This window comes from Chaetodon auriga, chromosome 8 (assembly GCF_051107435.1).
Source record: "Chaetodon auriga isolate fChaAug3 chromosome 8, fChaAug3.hap1, whole genome shotgun sequence".
Classification (NCBI taxonomy): Eukaryota; Metazoa; Chordata; class Actinopteri; order Chaetodontiformes; family Chaetodontidae; genus Chaetodon; species Chaetodon auriga.
The window spans coordinates 20,149,067-20,175,994 of record NC_135081.1 but is presented as its reverse complement, the minus strand read 5'-3'; the positions used below and the strand labels follow the sequence as shown (position 1 = coordinate 20,175,994).

The following is a 26,928-nucleotide window of genomic DNA, read 5'->3' as shown; positions in this document are numbered from 1 at the left end:
ATTACAGTGTAATTTCATTGAATGAATCAGGTGTCAGTCAGCTCAGACAGGTGCTAATGTAGGAACAGTGGAAGAAAACGAGACCAACTGGAGGAAATAACCAGGATTCAGGTACCACTGCTGGGATGCAACGCAGTACATTTACTCAAGTACTGTACTTAATTTTGAGCTTCTTATTTCCAGTATTTACTTTATTTTTCTACTCCACTCAATTTATTTTGACAGCTTTAATTGGTTAGAGTCAGATTCTTAATACAGAATATAAGCAACTAATTAATGATGTACTTTTATTAATGAATCCACCTGCAGTACATAAATGATTTGAAATTAGCTGCACCTTCACTTGCTGTAAAAGACAGTGATGCATCAATAATCATCATTTAGCATTTTGCATAAGTACTTTTACTTTTGGTACTTCGATATATTTTAATGCTTTTAATTTGTACTATGTAGGATATTCCTAAAAAAACTAGTACGCACTCATACCAAAGTAATCCCTCGTATCAATCATCACTCCTGATGTGTGAAGTGTGTGGTGTGTATTTATCTGACTTTTCCCGTATCTTATCATTTTCTTCTTCTTTTGCTGTTATGCTACAAAAAAGGTGGACACAGCGCAGAAAATATGCACATACAGCGAAGTGAACACCAAGAGGACAAAGCTCGTTCCAAATCGAGCGAGTCTGAGGTTGCTTTCACCTCTGGGTTGGTGCTGGCGGTTAGCTTAGCTTGCTAAACTATCTGCTTCCCCATCAAAACAAATGCAACGTTCCTGCAGGAGTAGCCAGCAGCGTCTGTAGCAGCTGTGTGTTTCTGGGGGTGTCGAGCCGAATGTTGTGTTTACAAACAGTAACTGCGTAGTATGCCTTTAAGTGAAGTACTGAATGCACGACTACACTGTGTACTTCTACTGCTTTTACTTCAATAAAAGACCGGAGTTCATCCCTCACTGTTCTGCACCATAATGGCCCTCACTGTTCTGCACCATAATGAAATTACACTGTAAATTGTGAGCTGCAGTTTCACCTCTATCTTTCTCAAAATGCAAAAACATGTTTTAGACCTTACTGTAACGGAGTGTAACAGCGAGAAGTGTGGCGCAAAAACAAACAAACATTTGGAAGATAAACGACACAGAGGTTACTGTATGTGATGGCTCGTGGAAGCGGCTGCTCCTGACAGACGTTCACTCAAGCTGTTGTGTTGCATCCTAAATGTTTCTGTTGCTCTGAGCACACTCGGTCCTCAGATGTTAACGTAGCAGCAGCTCAGATTAGGCGGCGAGCTTCATGCATGAATCAGAGCAGACTGGAAACACCTCTGATGCGTCTTTTGTTTTTAATGTGTCAGGCTTTATTTCATGCACAGCTGCGAGTACAAATGTGTTCAACCTAATGTTAATTAGACGCTGTCAGCACTAAATCTGTCAAACACAAACTGAAAGTAAAGTACACTCTGCTGCTGTCCTGTGAAAACCTCTTAACTTCACCACAAGGATTACATGCTGCTCTGCAGGTTGAGGAAATTGGGCCAATGCTGTAAAAGCCTTTAGATTAAAAAGACACAGCGCTCACTGACGCAAAATGGAGGCAGTAGTGAAAGTGGAAACTTTCACCTGCATAAACAGTCCTTCAGGTCACGATTTACTGGACTTTATCTCAGCAGGATGATTACTTGTCAACATGTATTTGCACATTTGCAGTAAATTCAGGCTCTAATTAGTGTCATCGTTTGTTGAATGTGTTTTAATTTCTACTTTTTGTTGTCAGAAAAGATTAATTATTCTGTCAAAGTCTTGTTAATATTCCCCAGAATATAAACCAACCATCCTCCAGACTTCCTCCACATTTCTGACTCAGAAACGTTTTTATGTGGTGGTTTTCTGTAATTACAGCTTGACAGCTGGAAAATAGGCGCTTCTGAAGAGTACATTAAGGCAGGGTTAGTTCCCCAAAACATGACAGTGAAGAGATTAAAAGGTTTTCACTTGACGGCAACAAAGCTCTGAGTCTCTTGTATTTTGTATATTCAAAATTTTTGTGAGTGCTGTGAAGAGAAGCAGCCGTTTGTTTTGGTGGATCTGAACTAAAAAGGAGTCATGTGGTCTGACCTGGTCCGTAGGGCTGCAGGTACCAGGTCCGCCCGGTGCGTCCGGGTAGGATGGTGGTGGGCAGGGTGGGGTTAATGGCACGACTGGTCTTCACATCCCCTTTCTTGTCTCCTGCTGTGGGTATCTCCAGGATGGGGATGGGGGCGCACTGGTCCAGCTGCCCGGCAGGCGACAGCACCTCTGTGAATCCCTCCTCGCATATGCACATAGCAGCCTGCAGGGGGCAGCACAGAATCACGTTTGGTTTGAGCTGCAGGTACAGCACATCTAGGGAGTGTTGGGCCAGGTGGGCATGACAGTCACTTAGTGGACATTGGTATGGAAGGGGGGTATCTCAGCTGCCGTGTGTGCCGCCTCATTCATGCAATCTAGATAAAAGCATCAGCTTCCAGAAAAAAAAACATTTCACACCAATTTGTGAGCTGTGTTCATTATACAGAGAGCAGTTTCAGTTATTTAGCCTAATTGATATAAATGAGGCAGCAACGTATTAGAAAAACCTGCCAGAACCACAAACTCGAGCCTCCACAGTGACTGTGAAGCTGAATCAACAAATGCCAAAAACTGAACATTAAATCCATCATGACGGTTGGATTCAAAGCAGGACTGCTGTTTCAAACTGCTTTACTTTTAGCTAGCTGTACCTAATAAACTGGCAACCGAGTGAAGCTTTATAATGCTGGATTGAAGTGACCTCAGAGGTCTAAACCCACTTCTCATCAGATCATTCTGACCTGCTTATTCTGTGGTTATTAAGTCTGCTGGTTCTACCAAACAATACAGCTGATAACCAGCTTATATTTGTGTACACACACATACGCACGCGCGCGCACACATACACACACGCGTGCATGTGCACTCAAACACACGCATGCACACACACACACACACACGCGCTAAATTGGATAAACTTTGAGATTTAGCTGCTGCTGTATCTGGTGGATGTTAAACTTATTTTTTCTGATTGTTATGCAGCACAGTTGAGTGACACAACAGGAAAATAGGTTTTACATCTTCATGCTGCCATCATTTCATTCCCTGCTGCATTCAAATTCAATTCTGGCAGCCGTGTCACAGTGAGTACAGAGGCTGCCATTCATCCAGAGGACATGTGCTTTCAGCTTTATGTCTTTTTATTGTTTTTATTCTGTTTACTCTGTTTTTTTCTATCATGCATCTTTGAAGTATTTCTCTGTGAGATTTTATTTTCATGCTTTGATTTCCAGTCGAGTTGGTCGCATGAGAAGACAGAGCTGCTCACCTCACTGCAGAAAGACTTTGGCATGAGACAGGGAGGGTCACAGGAGCTGTTGTCCACTGGAGGGTTCATCGCAGGACAACCTCCTGAGGGTGGACCGACATCAGAATCAAACAGAGGACAGCATGTTTTCAGAGGCATACTGTGAATGTCAACATCATCTGTGTGTTTCGGTGGAAGCGCTGTTCTCTGCTGCTGCGTGCTGGTGTTACCTCAAATAAGGAACATTTTCATAGTAAAAGCACAGCCTGTACATTCATGCAGATTTTAAATGGAAAGAGAGGGACCTGTAAGTCAATCCAGCTGATGCAGCCAGGTTTATCTTTGAAACTATTTTAGGTGAGCAGCCACGTGTTCCTGTGTTATACCGGGATGAATAGCTGTACAGGCTGCCATCGCCCACCACCTTCGCTTCTTATCTGCTTTTTTTAGAACAGGGTGTTATGTTTCTGACATTTTTTGTGTAAATTTTTGCTTTCTTCTGTTAATAAAACTGCCACTCGTTGATGTAGACTCACTACTGATCTTTAGAGCTGCTGCTACATCTCAGACTCTGACTTTGACGCCAGATTCAGAGACACTTCTTATCATTCAACACAGTGTTTCCCAAATGTTCTGAGGCTGTAAAATAAAACAAGGTCTACTTCAAACTGCTCATTGCAGTCGTACATGTCCGCAGACTGAACCCAGGCCAGCCAAAAATGGACTTTTCTTGGTTTAATTTGAAGACAGTTTAGAGCTGAAGTAATTAGTTGTATAATCAGTGGCTCAGAGATGTTTGAGTCATTTCTTTTAAGAAAAAATGCCCAAAAAAATCTCTGGATGCAGCCTCTCAGATGTGAATAATTGCTAGTTTTCTTCATCTTTCGTTAAATTAAACTGAATATTAAATGAGCTTTGCATTGTTGCTCGGACAAAACAAGAAATTTAAATACATCAGCCTTGGCTTTAAGAAACTGTGATGGACTTTTTGCCACCCAAAAAGGTAAAATCATCCAGTAATTCACATGAATAACAGGCAAACATTGGAGTAAAGTCTCTTCAAACCAAATTCTGTGCGTCAGAGACTTTTTTTTTTCATATTTCCTGCCTTGTTAATCATTTTGAGACACACCAGATTGAATCTGACCTCCGGTTGGGAACCACTGCTGAGCAGCACACGGGGAAAATGTGTGTTTTTCTTCTCATCATACACTTAAAGGCTAAGCTGCCTTATTGACCCAGTTCTCCAAAACTTGTTAATGTGCTATAATATAAGCCTCTGTGAGACTTACCGGTGACATTGAGTCCATCTGAGCGCTGACACCAGATAAGAGGGCGGGTGGAGTTTATGCTGCTGAGCCATTTGTACTCGTAACATTCACCTCCTGAGAGCAGAATAAAAAACAATCAACATCTTTACAGACTGTACAGTCTGCAGAGAACAGCATTAATCATATGAGTGACAGATTAATAAAGCAGCTGCTACGTTATGGTTGTATAATAGGCTGCTGTCATATAATATCACTATCAGTGTGTCTTCACAGAAGGGTCCAGTTCAATGTTTTAATCTTCAGTAAGAGCTTTTCCTTAATGGCTTTCTATCAATGCTATTATGACTTTATCAATATCTCCATCAGTGCAGTAAATGACCATATTTCCCAAAGGAGTCCTGTGTAACCAATCACCAGTCCGGCCCATTCGCCGAGCGTAAATGAACAATTTAACCTTGAACAAAGGAAAGATCTATTCTCCGCAGGCCTGGGTACAGCATCACCGCTCCAGTCGATGGCACAGCTCTATCTGCAGCTTTCACGGGCCGATTTGTCTGCGGCTCAGACAACTTCACCCTTTATGTTCTTCACTTTCCCAATTTCTTCCCTTTTTTCTCGCTGCGGTGCAGCTGAGGCCGTTCCTCAAAAGTGTCAAGTTATCATTGAATCACTGGCTTCAGCCGGCACTTCCCACCAAATTTTATGAGCGGATTGGAGTTTTACTACTATAGAAACGTTTCTCAGAGGAAGAGCCGCTCTGGAAGCAGCAATCGTGTTAGCCCAAAAATATCACAGGTCTCTGTAACATCAATGAAAGCCTCTGTAAAGCCCTCAGTTACATTAGAGGAGATGGCTCATTTTCAAGCCAATTAACTTAAAAAAGATTCATTAGAACAAATGGACTCACTGTATAGATCAACACGGTTTACAGGGTGCCTGTCACACACACTCACACACCTGTGCAGGTGGAACTGCCATGAAAGGCACCATCCAAACCCAATGCTCACCAATGAGTGAAGATAGTAGCTGCCATTCAGGTTTGCTGACACAGAAATTAAACCTGAATTTAAGCCTTAAGCCATGCTAGCACCAACAGGAAGTCAAAGTTTTCTCTTATTTTCAACATATTAATAAATAAAGATATTCATACTCTCCATTGAATGAAGTATTTGGTTACAATTTCTCATCCAATACTTTAGTTTTTCAACAAATGTCTGCAAAATTAATGCAATGTTAACATGCTAAACATTATACCTGCAAAATGTCAGCATGCTAGCATTGTCATAAGGATGATATTAGCATGTTGATGTTAGCATTTAGCTCAAAGCAGTACTGTGCCCAAGAGTCTTTTTAAAAATCAAATCCGTCCCCAGTGTTACTCATATTTTCTGTGGATCCTCAGCTTGATTTGGATAAAGTTTATGAGTTCAGATCACCTATGCAGTAAAAAAAAAACAAAAACAAAAACATAAAGAACTGATCATATTAGTATTTTCTTTTTCATTTCTTAACTGATTAGTAGAATAATTGGCGACATGTGACGCTAAACCTGCATTATATTATATTGTGATGTTGGTGGAAATTGGACTCATTCCTAACCAGAGATAACACTCAATCACTAATGAGATCACATGTACTGCTGAGAATGGGCACACTCGGCCTGTTAGCGACTAGTTGAATGTGAATGTGTGGCACAAACAAAGCCCAGATACAGATAACAGGAGCACACAGAGGCCATTAAAGAGAGACAGGAAACATGGAGAGAGATATGACATTCAACAAAGATCCCTCAACCGGGAACTCAACTGGTTATGTGCTATCAGCCTTAAGCATTAGGCTACCTAGGCGCCCCCACAAAAGCCATTTTTAATGCACCTATTTGATCCGTCTCCGTCTGTCCCTAGCCTCCCTTTCTTCGTCACCTCCCTCCACTCTCTCTTCCTCCTCCGCCTTCACTGGTCTTGGCTGGGCCACTCCTCCCCCTGGGCCTGGAGTGATGCTGTGAAACCAGGTCAGGCTGGTGAAGACTGTTGTGGGGCTGTGAACGGTAGCCAGGGAGGGAGGAGAGGAAGCGTGGGAGGCGAGGGAGGAGGGCGGCTGCTCTGATGTGTTGATGCTGAGCTTCGGTAGCGGTGATTCACAACCCGTACTGCACCTAATGGGTGATTAATGCGCCCGGGGAGCCACAGATATCACATCAGCAAATGAGTGTGGGGGTTTCCTCTGTTTAGAGATCTGAAGCAAGAAATCCCATGTGGGAAAACGCCAATTGACCCGGTGCACACAGGGAAAATCAGAGATAGCTCGCAGTTAGCGCTTTAGTTGTTTTCATCTGTATTTGGAGCTCTGTACCCCCCCGATGTGGTGTATTCACAGCTCAGTCCCCCCCATCTCTTCTCCTCAAACTCAAACTCTTCTCTCTGTGGGCTTCTCCTCTGCTGTTCCAGTTTCTTTGACAGTCCAGCATGCAAGTTCAGATGGATAGAAGACTAAACAGCCTGCAGGTACGACTCTGAATCTAAGTGTCCTTCTGTGTTGGCCCCCTGATGCTCTAACAAGCTCTCCATCGTCTTTTCCTCTGTCTGACTTCAGTTCTCCAGGATCGTGCGTATATGGAATATGTAGCTAAAGCAAAATGATAAACTACTCAAAGTTCACTCATCCAAGGGGCTTTTCTCACCTGTGCAGGGCTGAGACTCCCAAGCCTGGTCAGGACAGAGCTGCAGGTTTTCAGGCTCCTGGGCCACAACAGCTCGTGAGCGAACCTGAACCGAACCAAAGTCCACGCCGGCCCCCTTGACACAGATGCTCACACACGGGCTCCAGTCTGACCACTCCATCAGGTAGCATTCACCTGCAGGGACAGAGAGTTGGTGCGTGGTTATGAAAGCTCCAGTTTCTCTAATGTGAATATCTTTGAGTTGGTTATAAAAAAAAAAAAAAAAAAAAAGCATCTGAAGACGCCGCCTTGGAGGAAGTTGTGATGTGCAGATTAATCAATAATGAAAAGAATTATTAGCTACATCTCTATTGAAAAGCATTCCCAATAAGGAGTTAGTAAGTGATTCTCCTCACATTGTGTTTTAACAAACCGTTCTGTAAATTAAAACAAATTGAATTCCGAGCAGCTGCTCCATAATTCCTCGACATAAAGACATTTTAAATTAAAGAATAAATCAATAAAAAAGAAAAACTGAAATGATAAACTCCACTCTGTCTCCCTCCCACATATCTGCAACCTTGGAGTTGTTTTCGACAGCAGCTTCCACTTCAAACATCATGTCAATCGAATCACCACAACCTAAAAAATGGAGCTTGTCTCCGCCCATCACTCTTCTTCTCTGCTGCTTCTTCACGGCTTGTCATCCAAAGTCCTAAATTAACATCCAGAACTCTGCTGCTCGCCTCCTGTGACCACCGGCTCTCTCTCACAAAGCCCCTCAAAACCAGGCTCCCTCCCACCTCACCAACCTCCACCTCTGCCCCTCTGATGCCTCCCTCCTGTCTTCACCACTCAGGACCAAGCACCGGTCCTGGCCAAATGTATAAAACTCTGCGTATATTTAGGTGAAGAAATCTGAATACAAAACTGGAAACGTACATGCGCACTATTTTTTTCCCTGCCTCTGTTCAAACACAGCCCTGAATGCCTGGTTTAGACATAAAGGTCCAACATTTAGTTTATTCTTGAGCAGAAATGGTGGAAGCATCTTAGAAGCAGCTGAAGAAGAAGCTGAAGTTCACCTGCTGTAAACTCAAAAGTTTTTTGGAAGCCTAAGCTCTAATGAAACAAGCTGAATGGCAGAAAGGACCCCAAGCAGTGAACGCTGTTAGTTCTGAGCCACAGACCCCAGAGGAGATTGAAAAAAGTCGTCTGATTTTAAGCGAGAGGCCAAAAAGCTCATTACTGTGCACAGACATAGTGTGCGAGCTGTACTGAGGCGTTTTAACGACCCGTTAGTTAATTGAGGGGGCACATTGTTCTAACTCCACAGTAGGATAATAATGGTGGCACATTTGTATAAAGATCATGTATTTATTTGTTTATTTATACAAAGATCATTGTTATTATAGTTCTTATAATGCGTATAGACTAAAGATTGACTACAATTAAGGCCTTTATTGTTTTTGCCAACTTGCAACTAATCGGATTCAATGAAGCAGGCAGAAATGAAATCCTCAAAAACTGAACGACATCTCTCTGCCAGCTCCTCACTGTTACCTGTTCAATGTGAAATCTTTGAAATATCGGCCCTACGACCCGTATTAAACTGGCCTTGAGCTGTATCACAAATCATTTAATTTCCTTTAAGGCTGCGTGGACAGCCTCAGATCCTCAGGCAGCCTCTTCAGATTGGCTCCTGCAGAGTTTAAGACTTAAAGGTGACCAGGTTCTGCCCTCGGGGCCTCTTCACCTGAGGGAATTAGTATTATCTCAGAATGCACACACAGGTTTACTCAGATTGATTAATTTACTTATTGTTCCTTCCTGTTTCCTTTCCTTTAATCTGACTTTTAAAATAACTGTTTCAGATCAGCCAAAATGTCTGCACTGCAGCTTTAGTGTGGGTGTGCGGGTAGAAATGTTTTACCTCTTTTATTCATCCTGTTTAACCTGGGTGAGGTTAAACGTATGCGGCTGAGATACAGAATGTGTGTTTACATCTCGTGTCAGGGCGGTTAAGACGTTTGAAGCGTTTCAGGAGGACCAAGGCATGAGTTGGAAATGCAAGGTGGGATGGTTTTGATCACAGCTGACAACTGCAGCTCGTCAAACAGCAGGAGAAATAGTACATGGGTCAAGGGTGGCAGTGCATGAAAGCGTGGGTGCATGTGTGGATGCAACCTGCCAGAATTCCCAAGCTGTTCCCGGTCCTGCACAAACAGCCCTTGAATTTCCTACCAAATCACACTACAGTACCTCCCTGCACAGAAAACAGTCTGTGCTTTTGATTGCCGTTTGATACTTCAGTGCTCCTGCAGTTTGGCAAAAGGGGTTGGACTGACTTGTTATCTAGGGCAGCGTTTCTCAGTGTTTTCCATCTCAGGGACCAGCAGACATCTGATGAGGTTTTTTTTTTCCCCCCTGCAAAATGAGAAATCTGCCAGTGGAAACACATGCCACACGCTCTTAAAATATACAACGAATTCAAACTGTGGTACTTTTAAATGAGTCGTGGGTTGAAAAAAGGGTAATATTTTTTCCTCATCTATATTTTAGAGATTGAATGATGAACGATCAATGACGAACCAAAATAGACACAGAGCACTTTGGAAATGAACTCCACATTTGTATTTTGTCTTTTGGCAGAGGGAAGTGACAATAATTCTCCCTTCAGGGACCACTGACACTGAAAATAACAGAGTGTGTGAAAATACACCCCTCTTATCAGGCTGGATCATAAATTGGGGTTCAGTTTTCCATCATTTGTTATTGAAATATTGTAGAGTTGCCCTATTTAGCCAAAGGAAATACAGATATTCGCTTCTCTATGACCTCATTTTCACCTGGTATTAAAATGCGATCTATATCCAGACACGTTATCCGGATACGGAAAAACGCTTGTTAATATAAGGCGTAAATACGTCATGATCGGATCTGCCAGACCACATCTGGAGGCAGTCTGGCTCGCATTGGGTCCAGATCTTCGGCCAGTGTAAACATAATCCAGACAACCTTTCTGCCATCTGAACACAACACAACACTGATACAGATATTTGTTTTAGCTAACATAAAATACAGCTTGTTCAAATTTAGAGAATGAGCCAGCGAGAAGGCTGACAGAGACGCCTCTAATTACTGATTGTACATCTGTTCTGTGCCATGAAAGCACCAAAAGACGCGTTATTCGACAGAACAGTGTGAAAAGTAATACGGGGAGAAATTAATGGCATACAGTAAGAAATAACTGTATGTGTGACGGTGTGATCTTCTGTTAACAAGGCACATAATTTAGGTAAGAAAGTCGCACGCACTGCACACATCCTGACAAACTAACAAAATATTTTTCATCCGAGAGAGGAATCACTTCATGTATTACAGTGACAAGAGGGTACAGATGACTCACAAAGTTTATAATGTTTTCTTGAACTCAACAACTCATAAAACTCTGATTTCTTTAAGGGAGTCTGTGGCCGATTTGCTACCACCTCAGATTATTCACATGCAGGTTTTGCTCTGGAGGACAGAGATCCCACATCATTGAAGCTGACAAGAATGCATTAAAAATACCAGGTGCAAACACAAAGGTAAGACTGGATGTTTATTATCTGAATAACACATCCTGTTACAGATCCCATTTTAATACCAGGTGTAAATGTGATGTATGTGCAGCTCAGTATCAAGGAAGAACATCACTGCTGTGGTTGTGGGCGGAGCGGTAAAGCGTCGGAGTTGCAGACCTGACCTGAGTCCAGCAGCTGTTGGGCAGAGCTCACCTGTCTGCTCTGCTCTACGCTGCAAAGCTACATCAAACCCAACAGCTGACAAGCCTCTGTCACAAAACCTGACAACAACTCATCAGCCCCAACCTTTGAAGTGATAATCCCATCTGTGAGACTCTCTGTCTTCTTTCAGAGGGGGTTTGGGGTTGACACCCTTGGTGCTAAGCTGATATCGTGCTGTTTTGGCACCGCAGAGACGTCACCTGTTCATCAAAATGCGTTTAATATGATACGGCATATTGATGAAGGCCACAGTAGACACAATGGTTACCACTGCTACTGCTAAGTACCCCCTTCTTCTCCTAATTTTGAAAAAAATGCTTTCACTGCTTCTGAAGAGGATTTGTCACTGTACCAAAAACTGGCTTAAAAGTAGTGCCCTTCAAGTTGCTGGATGGCAAAAGCAGACCCAACTGCAATTTACTAGTAAGTAAGAACAGTATTTCTGTTAAAAAGAGAAACTCGGAGCGACGTATCTTCTAGTATGACATGGCTGTATGTTGCACTGCTGGAATTAGTGCTGTGGAAATGTACGTTGTCTTGAATTTATCAGGACAGGATGGTAACAAGTAAAAGCTGAGTTTGCATTAACACCAAATAGCATCAATAGATCAGATTATCAGGGAGATGTCTCACTAAAATATGCGAAAATATAAGAGCAGAGAGCTTTGGGAATGAAAGCCTGATTATCTCTGCAGTTGAAGTGCTAAAGAATTTCATTTGAATCTCTATCTTGTATTAATCATTGACACAGAACAGAGAAAATGTCTTCATATGAAAATTTTATGGAAAACCAGGAAGCTGAGTGTGAAGAGTGATGTTTCTGAAGGTGGAGGGTGTGTATGAAGGCAGCCGTGAAGGATGGAGGGAGCTGACGCCTGGCAGTCAACTGAAGTCTGATACGCCTCTGACTTTAAAGTCTGAGGTACATTAGACTCAAACTGCCAGATGGGTTGATTACTTTGTTAATCAGATGGCAATAAACCACTGAAGGTCTTACGGCAATGAAACTATGCATCTGTGTACTGTATAATATTTCACAGGCTTTGCTTTGCATGGTCGCATATCATGTGAATTACAACAGATGTCCAGCTCAGCATAAGGACGGCGCGGACACCGAACTACTCGCCGAAATAAAAAAGTCATCCTGTGCGGGTCGATCGCTCGCTGACCCTGCCAGGTTCGAGGGTTTGTTACCTGCTGGGGCTACCCATGCTGAAAATGTGTGCGCACATGGCACACTAACAAGCTTCAACCACATGACACATGGCATCAGCCTTCTTTTTAGGTTCTTCTTCTACACTTCACCTGATCACCAACTATGCATGTAGAGCTCAGATGGCAAATATCACACGAGGCTTTAAAAAAAAGTTCACAGCTTAGAAACGGTAGCAAGTCTACGAGGGTCTGCAAAGCTTTGGATTTCTACACGCTGAAGTGGTGAGCATGAGGCAACTCTAGATATCTAACATGTTTAGAGGATGGCCTCTTGTTTAATCACCCCCCAAAACCAAACACACAACAGCAAAAATGTAAGGAATGTGTGCTATAACATGAGCTGCAACTGTTAGCATGTCCAGCTAATGACTGCAGAGCTATGGACCAGTTCACGTTTACACTCCAGCAGCCAACAGCCAACGTTACACGAGTTATGTGTCAAAATAACACTGATTCTGAATTTTTCTTGATCATACAACATTTCTTCTTTTGTTCCCTGACTTCTACATCGTTCATCAGCTGGTTTGAGCTTCGGTCCGTTAGCTAGCTGCGGCTGATAAAATCTGCCAATTACTGTTGTCATTTCTTCAGTAATATTGACGGCCACCAGCTCAAGATGAGGAGGCTGCTTTTGTCTATCAATCAAAGACCCGTTGTTTACAAAATGCCCAAGTACAGTGTTTACACTGATAAACCTGCCACTGTGATCACTGTGCAGCAGTCCTTTATGTCTCCTTTTAATTTCTTTTAAAATGCTCCTTTATTTTGTGGTTTGGATGTCGAGCTGTATTTCTTATTTAGCGCCCTTTATGCACTATATAAATCACTTTGCCTTCATGTATGAAATGTGCTGCATTAACGTACCGAGTATGGAGCTACACCTCGTTTCACATGAGCCATGCCTGTAATCAACGCTGACAACATTCCTTCAACCTGTTCTTCTCGTAATCAGCATCTCCATTCAAATGTGAGGTGACTAAATGCAGAAAATCTTTTGTCATTTGCAGCACAGAGCAGACTGGTCCTCAGCGAGGCTGTAGCTCAGTTTGCCGTCTTGTCTTTTTCATAGGCCCTCAGGGTTTTTGTTATCTGGCCCACATAGATTAATGATTGCACCCTTTTTTCTCTGTTATTTTATCGCTGTCTCTGTGTGTGTGTGTGTGTGTGTGTGTGTGTGTGTGTGTGCCTTTTAATCACTTTGCTTCTATTTTTCTTCACTGTACAAATGGAATAAATTGAATTGAGTGGGTCACAGCTTTTATTTGGATTCGCCTCTCAGTCGATTTCCCTGAAAAACCAGGTGGTCTAAATAGTTTGTGCCTTCCACATATAACAGAAAATAGTTCCTGACAGCCGTGCCTGTGGCTTGGCCAGACGCTTCAACAAACACAGCCAACAGCGTCCGCGGGTGGGAGGCCTGCGAGGGATCATATTTTGACCACTGCACTTGTGTTTCACACTCTTCATGTGAGACTTCTCGCTGTGAGGTGGAAAGAAGTGGCTGCTGTCTTATATCTCAGCTCCCTCATGGTAAGAACTAGGGATGGACATGAAGTCGACGGGGAGAAAATGGGCGAAAACTGGAAGCAAATATGAGAACCAAACATGCATGTGGCGCACATTGGAGACTTAATACCTTGGCAGAGGAGAGTAGTGGGCTCTCTGAGTTGCTACAGGCATTTGAAATACAGTACCTAGCAGTAAATTTAACTCGCATGGAAGTGCACAGTTACACAAAGCAGCTGCCATAATGTAGTCCATTTATTCTGCCTTCAGGTAAGCTCTGATTTTAGAGGTCATGATAGATACTGACTGCTACTGGATGGAGATAATAAAATCTACCCTGTAACAAAAGTATTTTTAGTGGCTGCTTGGCGAAATAAATCATACTGCTGACAAGTGTTGACTGTGTTATCCATCGCACGTTGAGTTCAGAGTTTCAGCTCTGCAATGCAAAATAAAGATGTCATGGATTATTTCAATTAGACCTTTGGAGCTACAATGTGTCTGATGCTCAGATGTTCATGTTTCCAGTTTACTCTGTGTGTTGATCATCTCTACAGTGATGACGGCAGGTACGATGTGAGATTAACCTTTAGGCAATGCACGAAAAGCTTCATTGATTCGGATGAGAAAACCGACACAAGAGTCAGATTCGACAAAATCAAGTAGCAAATTAGCAGCTATTGTTGCTGTTAAGGGGCTCGTAACTCCTCAAAGGTTACTGATGCCTGTTTTGTTCCGCTTTATTTACAGAAACATGCACTAAAACAGGGTGACGCTGACCCAGGGCCTGATGTAAACAACTCCCAATAAGCAGCATTTTAGTGAAAAAGTCCCCATCCTTATGGACCGGCTGAAAAGCTGCTGCTGTTCACTGTTGTTTATGTGGCATATGCAAATAGTAAAAACATCCACTTCTAATTGTGGTCGATTCAAATGGGCTTTGATTTTTCTATCAGATTGTAGATGTGTATCACCGACATACAGTGTGTGAAAACACTCTTACTTTGCCAAAACTACCTCTGCTCTGTCCTGTGTTTGGACATGACTTTGTGAGGTTGCTCATGCGGCACAGGTAGCTCAAAATGAGCATATTTTGAGCAGTGTTATTACCTGGGCAGGGGAGGGTACAAGCCTCTTTCAGCCTGATCTGCTTGTCTCCGTCGATGGCCAGCTCCAGGCTGCTACACAGCTCCTCGTCCACCAGGCTGCCTTCGCTGTCACTGGAGCCATCTGACACAAAGCAGGACAGGTTTCTGTAGCGCGTGCCGTGTCCACACACCACACTCTGACAGGACAGAGACACCACAGAAGAAGAACAAGGAGGAGGATGAGAGTTACCTCAGGGAGAGAGGGGAGTCACATGAACCTGCTTAATACTGGTAATTTAAAGCTTTGGCTTCACAGCTTTTAAAGTTTTATCCATCAGCTATTTTAACTGATAACTCAGAGTCAAATTAAGGTTCCTAAACAGAAGCTGTTCAAGTGGCTGCTGTGACCACGAATAAAAAGCTTACTTATGTCCAAGATACAATGAACAGAGTGGATTTTAAATAATAATGCAGTTTCAATAGTGTATATTCATTTTATCAATGTGTGCTTCCTTTTACCAAGTGCATATAAACATCAACCGTATACAATATTAATGGCAGTTTAAAGCTCTTTAAAGCTGCAATCTGCAGCTGATATACATGGGCCTGTCTGCACCGACGTTAAATAAGGTTAAAGGTAATTAAGGTAAAAGCCACTATCCCTTATTGATTTCCATTGCTGAAGTGATACCAATCACAGCGGATGAGATGTAGACAGAGAGTTTTAATCTGGAGAATTTTGCAGATATTCTGTAAATTCGGTGTCATTTAAAACATTTTTTAATCAATTAACTGAAGGACAGTAAGATCTCTGAACGGACAGATTTATGTTTTGTCAGTCTTAAAGATCTGCAATTAAAATTTGTGCAAAACTGCTCGTTATTCTTCTTCTTGTCTCCAAACACGCTTCCTGGCACAGTTCCATTCGGTTAATCACAGAAATGCTGGCTTCTCTTTGGTGGACATAAATCACTGCTTTGCTACCTCAACGGTTTGTGTTCTAATATTTAAAAAAGGCAATTTTGTCACTGCTACGAAAGCCAGTCACATAAATGCTCATGTTGAAATTAAGTTATTATGGAATCCCTTTGAAGACAAATGAATCACTCAGAGTCTAATATTTGATAGTTCTACTTACTTTTCGTGCTTAGTTTTAGACTTAAAGTTATATAATCATAACATTTCCGTGAAATAACACCTGTTCTTCTGCAAGTCATTCAGTGTATTTATGTTGTGTATTCAACTCTCTGCATTAGTTTTCGCTGTTGGTGGCAGGGTCCGCCATGCCTTCGCATGCAAAAGCCAGAAAATGCTGCACACACGCAATCCAGTGTTGCTGACCAGAGCTGAAATCTTAAGAATTACAACTTACAACTTTAAAGGACAAGTGAGGAAGTGAGTTACAGTGCATCATGGGTAATGGCTGACCACAGATGCCTGTAAATTCAGTCAGAAAAACGCCGTCTGTTCCTCTCTGTCACTCAAACGAGGAGGGCTGAGACACTTGATAGAGTTAATTGAGAGGAACAAATGACCTAAATGAACCATAAGAGGTGACATGTCTCCCTGTCTTCCCATAAAACTACACCCAGGCTTGCAAAGGTTTGTTTTATGTCATAAAGTGAGGCAGCGGACTACTTTAATGATCTGACCTGATGTCACACAATGCAAAATGAAGTGTAAAGGCTGCCAAATTTCTTGGCAAAGGTTTTGGTTTACAGTAATGTATCAGCATTAAAAGTGCATTAGATTGATTTTTACTGTCCATCTCACAAAATAACTGCACGAGCAGGGATTTGATGGGGTTGTTCATCAATACTAAACTTCATTATTTTTTGCCAGGTGCCGAGATTTCTGTCTTCCAAAATCAACTTTCTGGCTCCAATTCTTGCGTGTATTGATCTCAGCTGAGGCAGGGACCTGTCAAAGCGGCATTCTTGTAGCTGACAGAGGTCGATGCCATCATTAATAATTAACGCCCACTGCTTTATGGCATACTGTAGTGATTTATTGACCTACCTCCACCCGACACTCGGACCAGGGGCTGTACTGCCACCGGTAGCAGGGTCGGACGGGACACGGCTTCCACTGCTCCATCTGAGAGGGGCAGGGCCGCCCGTCGCCCTGAGAGGCCTGAACCACCGACCGCTGCCGCCACATCTTACCTGGAGAAAACACACAGGAAGTAACATCATCAGGGTACCATTTCTTTTCCCTTTTTTATATTTGTGTATTTTCCTTTTAATTTTCTTTTTTACTCATAATACGCCCAGGATTTTTATCGCCACGGTTTCACTACAGAATTGGTTGTGAATGATTTTTGGTCAATAAAACACTTAAGCAGACACTGTGGACATTCAAAAAATATGGACATGTATGTATCTTGGCCTACTTAGCCCAATATTTCTAATATTTTAGGTTTATTCACCTATATCAGTGTGAACCAACTCCTAAAACCGTGTAAAATCCACACAGACAACTAAGTACTGAACTAGAAAATGCTCTCAGACCTCAGTGCACAAAACCCACAGTTCAACTACCAATGAACGAGTCCTCGTCTCAACAAAAAACTCTTCAGGATCCGAGGAAGCAAACATAAAAATACATAAACAAACAGTTTCAGTGTGCTGCTGTCGGCTCCAGGGAATATCCTGCCTGGGAGCTAAGCGTTTGATGGTGGGTCCACAGAGGAGGGAGGATGAGGTTGGAGGATGAAACAATTCTGCTGAAACGGTGGACTATGATTTACAAACTTTTTGGCTCCTTACCAGGGGTTGGCATGCTAATCAACAGTCGCTCTCAGGACAGGCTGGATCTCTTCCACTGGTGCGTAACATTAGATGTGCACATTTTCTGAATTAATGAATATTCTGCGGGCTGGATGGGAAGATTTGGCGGGCCAGATGTGGCCTGAGGGCCGCTGGTAGACGACCACTGATTTAGATAATAACGTTAAGTACCGCTCGAGCTAGAAAAACAAAAACAACAGGGTCTCTAATTCTCAGTCCCCAGTTTTGAAATTTCAGCCTTGTGCTTTCCAGGCATGATAGAAGATAAATATTGAGATTTACTTCTGACTAATACAATTATACAGAGTGTCAAGAGCTTTCTGCACAACAAACTAAATGCAAACAGATTTGGCACTTGCAGTGACCGTCGCAGTTTAACACACAGCAGCCATCCACTCCTCTGCAAACAGCTCATTTTAAATGCATGTGTATGCGTTTGTCTTGAATGCATTAAATTAGTGTTACTGTGCACAACAGCCCTTCACTTAGCAGAGCGGGGTTTTTCTAAATAACCTGAAATGTTGCACTTTTTCTCGGCCATCTTGATTGGTTCTCGGCCCACTTGAGTAAAATGTTTTTTCTCACGCATTAATCAGCAAACTCTAAACAAATCCAACACATTACAGCAAACTCCTCAGAGATCGTTTGATTTAAGGGCAGAATTGATGCTATGAACACACACACACACACACACACACACACACACACACACACACACACACACACACACTTTAAAATGCAGCCTTCCTGTCTACCTGTTTCAAACCACCCACTCTCAGATCTCAGCGAGCTTCATTTGTTGCACGTCCTACTTTCATTTTCTCACTGCCTCGCCGGCAATCTGCTCACCCCACAATACACCTTTGCCAACCTACGACACCTTTCAACACATAAAACACAAATCAGCCATCCCACACACTAACAAACTGTAGACCTCATATCCTATTCCAACAAGAGAGCACCCCCCCACACACAGACAAAAACACATCAATAAGGTCCCCTCTTGCCCCTTTAGCCTTTCTCCAACTTTTATCTTATTCCTTGTGATTTAGCAACTATCGCTGTAGTGCCTGTTTTTCAAAGAGCTCCCCACAGCCCCGAGGAGCAGGAAGATGTAATGGGACAGAATCAATTGTGTGAACCGCCGGAACCACAACGAGGCAACAGGAGGACAAATTTTCGCTGGTCATTTGGGAAGACTCGAACATCTCTTAAATAAACACTTCCTCTCTTTTGCTTTTGCGAGTTTTTCTGGTCAAATGCCTCCGGGGGGAGCAGGAAGTGTCTGATATAAGACTTTTTTTTTTTTTTTTTTTTTTTTTAGTTATACAAGCATGTTTTCCCAAGCATGCATGTTTTTACTCAGTCACACCATGCTTTAGTACTTTGAGGGGAGTCATGCACTGGGACAAATGGTACAGTCAGCTTCATGTATACAGGCTCCTCCACCCCTACAGTATATGTTTTTGGCTTGCATCTCCATGTAGACATGAAGAGCTCGGGGCGTTCTTCAAGTTCTGTGTTAAAGTCGACTCTGTTGCATTTTCTGTATTTGATTCTTCCACATTACAAACAGCCCAGGGAGCGTCAACAAAGAGTCACACCTGTTTCTCAGCTGCACGCTAATGCAGAAAAAATGGCTTTTTGTGCGAGAAACACGATATTCAGTATTATTCTGTATTTAAAAGATGCAGTCGGGAATTTCAACTCATAACCGTTCTGTTACCAAACCGAGTGTTCACGCCGTTCGGAGCTACATCAGCTCTCACCCAAAGACTAATTAGATGGAAAATCAGCTGCATCATCATGATAATACACCTCAGGTCTGCTTCCTGACATTATCACACTACATTAACATTGTTATTATCATCCACTTGATGACACATCAGGGGCAGATGTGACCCTCGCTGGGTCTTTTCACTGATTCACTTGTTTTTGTGTGTTTGATGGCGATACCAGCCAACTTGTGGATGTGTCTAAAATCCAGCTACTCTCTTCTAACTCTTTCAAACACAGAGTTTCCTCCTTTTATCCCTTCTGTATCTTTGACGTTAACCTGTGGAGGTTTTTTTTTTTTTTTTTTACCTCTTGCAGCGCCATCAAGCTGTTTATTTATGAGTGAGGCCACATTTTGTTTGCCTCATAAATGCAGATGAGGAAACACGCCAAGAAATTTAGCAACGAGCCAACAAAGCCAGGGAAGAAGACTGCAAGCTACCAAACAATACGCCATTTAAAATGTTCACAAAAATCAGCATTGCAAATGTTTTATGTAGAGGGAAATTCATTCAACATGTTTGTCTGACCTCAAGGATACACAAAGTGATTTGATGAGTAACAGCGAATGTAAACATAACCTTTGTTTGTTTATAAGAAAACAGACTTTTCTTTTATTATTGATGCACCATTCCTCCAAATGGAAATATTCCTGATGTCTTGTGCATCGCTTCAATCACATTTGTCAACAATTAACATTTGAGAAATGTGACTCATGCTGTGTGATGTTTGGATGAGTTTGCAGTGAGTGAACCAACTGCACATCAGCGAGGTTTAAGAGGCTGAATCACTGCGCCCTGTTATCTGTTACAAATCCAATAAGTTACTGTTTGGCTGCCAAGCTCAGCCTGACTAATGTGGCATCATTTTTTATATCACGCCTTCAGAATCATTTATAGACCAGTTTTAATGTAAATATATCTTATTATTTGTTCCTGACCGTGCATTTTACGTGCTCTTTCTGTTGTGTTTTCCCTACTTCGCCTGCTCTGGCATTTGGTTTTACTGTGATTTAAAAAGTGATAAAAAGTGTAATATAAATACACATCAGCACAGTGATCATTGGAAGGTTTTGCTTCAATGATAAAGACGACTTGGAGGGTGTCTTGGTAGTAAAAGCTCACATATTTCTATTCCTGCTGCCAGTGAGTCCTGTCAGTTCTTTGGTCACACTGGACACTGCTCAAGATAAAAATGTCAGCTACGTGTCAACAACAGTTTGGACAGTTTGAGTTAATCATAGTGTTGAGCAAAATGTCTCGTCTGCTATGAATCTTACCCTCTAGTCCACACGTCTGTGAACACTCTGACCAGACCGACCACTCCGACAGCTGACAGTTGACGGGACACTCGACCACGCAGGAGGTGTTCATCTGCCACTTCTTCTCCAAGTTCAACTGCAGCACATGTCGGCAATGAAAGGGGGTAATTCATGACACATCGTCAAATCATTCGCAACAGAGGCAGGAACAGTCGCACAGCTGACTCAATCTGCAGCTGCCAGACAGCAGCTTGACCTCTCAGCACTACAATTCCCAGAAGCCTTTGTTCTGGCAGGGGACAGACAGTGCCGGGCAGCATCAGGCCGGTGGAGCTGGAACATGGAGGCTGCAGCGAAAGCCATTCTGACACAGTGTGTTTTTGCGAATGAGCCAGATGATGAAGTGGGCCAAGGGTTAAATAGCTGTGGGGACAGCTCAGCCACAGCCCGCCGGCTACAATTACAGGGAGCAGAGTCACATTATGAATGAATAAAACGCTCAGCCTGAGGCGACGACAACAATCTCTGCACGAGAATGCTTGTGAATATTTCATGTTGCTGTGGGCCTTACAGTGCTGGAAGGCTGGTGTTGTGATGTGATTAAGACATTTAAGAAAAATGAATGTGTCAAAGAAAGAAAGCAAAAACTCAACTGCCCCAAAAAACAAAAGGGGAGGAACAAAAGGAGACACTTTTGTCTGAGTCTCACCTCCTCGCAGAATTTTATATCGACTGATTTGCCGTCGCTGCGAACGCAGTCAAGCATCCGGGTCTTGATGCCACTCCCGCAGACGGCGTTAGGACTCAGCTGACACGTGCTCCAGTCTGAGGACAAACAGAACACAATCACGTTCAGATTTTTGGCTGTTCATGCTCATAAAGCTGGCAATGAGTTTTTACAACACCGCAGAGAGCTGTGGGTGCCAGGCTGAAAAACAGACATCTCCTTCAACTTAGTATCAGCGATGTAGTTCATAAAGTAATACTACATAATGTAGCCCAGTAAAACCACAGTGTTCTGTCCACTGAGCATCATTAAGTCGACTCTGTTGCATTTCCTGTATGTGTTTCTTTCACACTGCAAGCGGCCCTGAACCTGTCCACAAAAATCACGTGGAGAAATAAGATGATTGTACTCGGAAGTTTATTGTTTCTTAGTCGGACTCTAATGAAGGAAGAGGTTTTATCTCAGGCAGATTATAAAACCAGGTGATCAAGGCTTTCTGAGCTATATCAGCTCTCACCCACAGAATAATGAGTAATTCATAACGAGTAGATAAAGTAATAACTCAAAATCAAAATTAAAGCCAGAAAAATCCAAATACTGTGTCTGAACTTCCAAAATTCAACTGTAGGAGAAGTTTCTTTTCCAACAATGCTAACATCACAGCTTCTTTAAAGGCAAATCCAAGTCAAATCCGAAGTCCTCTTAACCAAAGTTGATGCCAAGATGTGCTTTAGGTGCGCATGCTGTAAATGACACAGCATTTGAACATTTTTCTCTCAAAGCTGTGTGATGTGTATTATGCTGTTATAGTGTTTTGCACATGATTGACACCCTGTCTTCTTTAAATGTGTCAGTATGCACGTGTATGGAAAAGCCTGCCTGACACGTCTTCTTTACTCTTCATGTAACCTTGCTTCCAACTTCCAAGTCAAGTCTTCAGGGTGGTAATAGAAGGGAAAAGTCAGAGTCATAATTTAAGTCTGCGTTCACTGAATTTTTTTTGGCCACTTGGGGGGCAGCAGAAAGAAGTAAACACTGACATATTATCACCTTTTACGTTGATGCAGCCAACTAGTTAGCAAGCTGTTACTTATTCACACATCCATGAGATTCACAGCAACATCAGCCCTCATTTGAAGTTGTGTTTGTGTCCACCTGACAAATCCAAGTCCAATATTTGCTCTCTTTTTAGCTTTTTAGCCTCCAACAACTCCTGAGGCGAACATCCAGCTCAATTAGCTGCTAAATGCTCCACTATGTTCACCAGCCAGTCGTTAACGCTGCCTGCTGTTTGATGCTGGGCAGGTAGCCTACAGTGGGTTTAGCAGAGCTTTTTTGCTGACAACAGCTGTCTGCTGAAACTTCCAGGCCAGAAAACCAAAACAATGAGTTGAAAGACACTGTTCCTGCAGAGCTGAGTGACAATTTTCTGAGGTTTCATCGCTACAAATGACCACTTTCACATACATGCAGCCATTTGATCCACTGTTAATATGAAAATATTGATTATAGCAGCTTCAAGTGTGGGTCACAGGTCCTACATCTACAGCTCTGGATAACTTTCCATGCACCTGCAAAGGGCAAAATAAAACTCTTGTAATAAATATTCATACATTACAATACATTATTTATAATATCCACAGCTGACTGAGAGATGCAGGTACGTGAATACAGGTGAGACATAAAAATTAGATTATTTCAAGCTGTCGATATCTACTAGCTCTGGTATGACTTGTAAATCCTAGAATTCGCTCCTCACACCTCTTCCGATAACATTTTGCAGGAGAATATGACCCTCACATGATGACTGCCACCTGCCAGCCAGCACAGCACACAACTTTGCCACACATAGCAAATATTTACCAGTGTTCAGCAGGCTGCTGATGTTGATTTTACCACCCCGAGTGCAAGCAGAGGTGGAAGGCAGATGAGGGGGAGTCATTATTTAGACGGCAGCGGGATGGAAAGGGAGAGGAGCACGAATTCAAGTCAGAAGAAACGAGCATTTCACGAGCGTTGGGTTTCTGTCGTTGGATGTATTTTCAGTTGGAGCAGGATGATGTGGCGGGACAAAACACAAGGAGACGCTGTTCAGATGTGTTCAAATGCGTCAGCTGTCACAAATTCTTTACACTTCAGAATGAATAAATCCCAGACAGTGAGAAACAACCGCGGTTTGTCTCAGCTTTTTAAGAGCGAACACACAGAAATGCACTGTCGCACCATGTTGCCTCATGTCACTTTGAAAGTTGTTTAGCTTAAGGTTTTATATGCTGATATACAGCGAGTTCCAGGAAGCAAAAGCAGTGCGACTTTCACAGAAAATCCAAATGAATCTTTGATAAAGTGTAATGACAAAGTGAAACATTATCAGATTAATTACCAACTAGCTTGCTGACATAAGCTAAAATTCTCTTGCCTTCACTGCATTGTATCTCATAGATCTTCTAGGAATGATGGGCCATGCATATAAATTAAATCACTATGCGCTGCGAGATGACTCAGCAGAATGGCAAGCATGCCTTGTGCATGCCATACTGTAAGTTTGTCTTCAGCTCATTAACTCTGTTTCATAACACACTTTGTCTCCCCTTCCTTCTGCTGTGACACTCAACTAACACTGAAAACTTAAAGTAATCGGTGTGTGTGTGTGTTTTCTGTTGTGTGCTCGGAGTCGGACCGCAAATAGCCTCTGGCTGGCGAAGATCACTGTCGATAACAGATGATTACTTTGTCAGCAAAGAGGTCATTGGAGGTTTATAACAGCTCACTTAAATCCAATAAATCTGGCTGCCATCAGTATCCTTTTATGCCAGCATCATAAGCGAGCTGTGTGGCCAGGCAGTCAGACTGGAGTTAAATAACCAGGATTTAAAAGCAACATCAATAAGTTTTCCCCAATAAACCTCACCAGAAAAATCCAGAGCCGTAAGAGGCTGAAACCAAAAAAAAAAAAAAAAAAAAAGATTTCTGTGAAGTGGAAAGACAACATGTTTCAGAGTCAGGGTGCCAACAACAGGGAGGCTGAGGTATCACTCATGAAGTGTGCCATCCGCTGACAAAGATGAGTGGCTGTTTTTAGCTGCAGTGAGCTCGTTTGCAAGCTCAACTCAGGGAATTGCATCTCCTTCTGCCGAGGAGCTTTGTGGCACTCTGGGGACTGAAAATAGGGAGATTGCAACAAGAAAGAGCGACAGTAAGAGACTGTGAGAGACAGACGGCAAGAAAAGGAGTAAAACTGTGAAGGAAGGAGCAGCTTGGAAGGTCTCAGCATCAACAAAGAAAAAAAAGAGCGAGCTTTACCTAATAACAATCTCTGCTCGAATATTATGTACATATACCCTGAGATGCCTGCATGCCACTGTGAACCCAGCAGTGGGGATTATATGTCACGTCTCACGGTGTAACCACACAAAGGGAAGACACAGAAGGAGGGTGGGCTGGTTGAGAATGTGGGGCAGCAGCGACGCAGGCAACACGACAAATCTAGATGAAATATGGGAACGCTGACAATCTCTCCCTCTTTCATTTTTATTGAAATAGTTGGTACAGTTTCCAGAATGAAATGTGAAAGATGCCTCTGTGACATGTGATATGGAGGTGTGATATCCTGCAGATTAGACAGGGGAGCTCGGGAAGGCTGCCAGCTCAAATCTCTGAGTCCTTTTGAAAATCTTTCTGCTTACAGAAGCCATAATTGATATTTTCATAATAACAATGCATCAAATGACGACGTGAAAGGGGACGCTCAATGGAGAATTATCTGCTGAATCTGCAGCGCCCCTCGACTTTACACAACTTTATCCTGAGTTTCAGCTCATTGTTTAGCTGTCTGGTCCATAGCTTTGCTGTTCTGGTTCACTCTCAGCGCTCTCATGGTGTCGTTTCCAGCTGCAGCAGGCGGCTGTTTGCAAAAAATACCCACAGTTCACACCTGCACAGCAACAAACAGCAGACAGTCACAGTTGAACACTAGCTGGTGAACATGGTGGAAAATTCAGCAGCTACAGAGCAAGATGTTTCCCTCAGAGACCAAAAAAAAAGAGTGAAAAGAGAGTGAATATTCACCACATGGCCAAAAACACGACTCCAAAAGAATGATAATGCTGCTCTACAACTGTCAGATGTGTAAATAAACATGCTGACAAGTTCACCCACAGCAGCTGCAGTCAAACGTTTTACTTGTACTTTGCGTCTTCCAGGCTTTAATGGCTGTCGCTGTGAGCAAGACTCAAAAGCTCCGGTGACGTGATCATTACACAACACGAGGTTTGATAAAACCTAGCAAGGTTTGCAATTATCTCACCCCAAGAAACAAAAGCGATAAGGCTGTAAAAAATAGATGAGTCAGTTATTGATTGCTCCTCTTGCGCTAAAGCAGACGAGGAGCTCATTCTGAAATGGCGGCTGTGTTTGGAGCGATGTTTTAAAGCCCTCATTTCAAGGGCCGTTTTCATATTGGTGATTTGGTTGAAGTTGAGAAACGTTCATCCTGACAAACCCTTGGCAACGGCCCAAAAACCATCTGCTCCATCCGAAACACAAGGCACGTACGGTGCTGTCACTTTGAGGAGACGCACGTCTGCCGCAAACAAACTGCTTACATGACCTTAGAGGGAGAAGCAGCTGAAACTCAGCTCAGTCTCTCTGATCACTGACACTTTATGAAGCATCATTTCATCCTTCCATACCTCCTTCAACGTTTCCTGTACCTGTGATGTTGTAGAAGTAGTTGAAACAGTTGAGGTTCAGGCTGCAGGGCTCACTGTCTGTCGTGGCTGGACACTGCCTCCCCACGCTGGGCGACCGCAGGGTGTACGCCGTCCGCACTCGGCTGTTGGTCCTGGTGCACGGCTGAAACAGAGGCTCCCCGTTAAAAACCGGAAAGCTACAAAATGTTTCTAAAAAGGCTAAAATGACGAAGCAGTCTGTATTGCAGGGAGTGGTAAGAACTGAATACAAATACATGCCTGAACTGGAATGAAGCCACAGAGCTCATGCTGCATTAACATTAATGGCTAAAACTGTTCATTTACTCACTTTGAGATTATTTCCCTGCTTACTGGGTCAAAATTGTAGCAGTCTATATATCAGACCCTTTACCTCCACTCTCTCCTGATATTCCCAGAAGCTGGAATTTGATTTTTTTCCAGCAGGAAATGACAGTATGGCTGAAACAGATATTCTGCTGGAAGGGGAAACCACCAGATTCCACATGGCCATTGCTTGTGAAGAGGAGAGTTGGGAGACAAAATGACAGCCTTTTGAATAACTCCATCGCTGACTTGATGAATAAAACATGCGAGAGGCCCCGCTGGTGCCACTGCAGACTCCAATTCGAGATTGGAATTGTGGGAAGTCAGTGTGTCAAGCACTTTGGGAGAGAATGGGGTGTGATTAACAATGGCCAGGGTGCTGCTGTGAGAACAGCAGGTGAAACTAGAGCAGTTAAAATGGCTTTTTACCCCGAATCGGAAGTGTCGGGGGCGGAGGAGCGG

The 26,928-nt window shown here is 42.9% G+C and overlaps 1 protein-coding gene across 5 annotated transcripts in view; it reads right to left on the bottom strand.

Moving 5' to 3' along the window:
* thsd7ab (thrombospondin, type I, domain containing 7Ab) overlaps window positions 1–26,928 on the bottom strand; it is a 135,611-nt gene that overhangs the window by 6,265 nt on the left and 102,418 nt on the right. For all 5 annotated transcript variants that reach the window (XM_076736431.1, XM_076736433.1, XM_076736435.1 and 2 more), the window contains 9 exons: window positions 26,143–26,284; window positions 21,413–21,528; window positions 20,722–20,839; window positions 16,897–17,042; window positions 14,900–15,074; window positions 7,302–7,475; window positions 4,643–4,735; window positions 3,372–3,454; window positions 2,111–2,324 (listed from right to left, as the gene is read on the bottom strand). In XM_076736431.1, coding sequence (XP_076592546.1) covers window positions 2,111–2,324; window positions 3,372–3,454; window positions 4,643–4,735; window positions 7,302–7,475; window positions 14,900–15,074; window positions 16,897–17,042; window positions 20,722–20,839; window positions 21,413–21,528; window positions 26,143–26,284 — 1,261 coding nt within the window. The remainder of the gene's footprint in view (window positions 1–2,110; window positions 2,325–3,371; window positions 3,455–4,642; window positions 4,736–7,301; window positions 7,476–14,899; window positions 15,075–16,896; window positions 17,043–20,721; window positions 20,840–21,412; window positions 21,529–26,142; window positions 26,285–26,928) is intronic.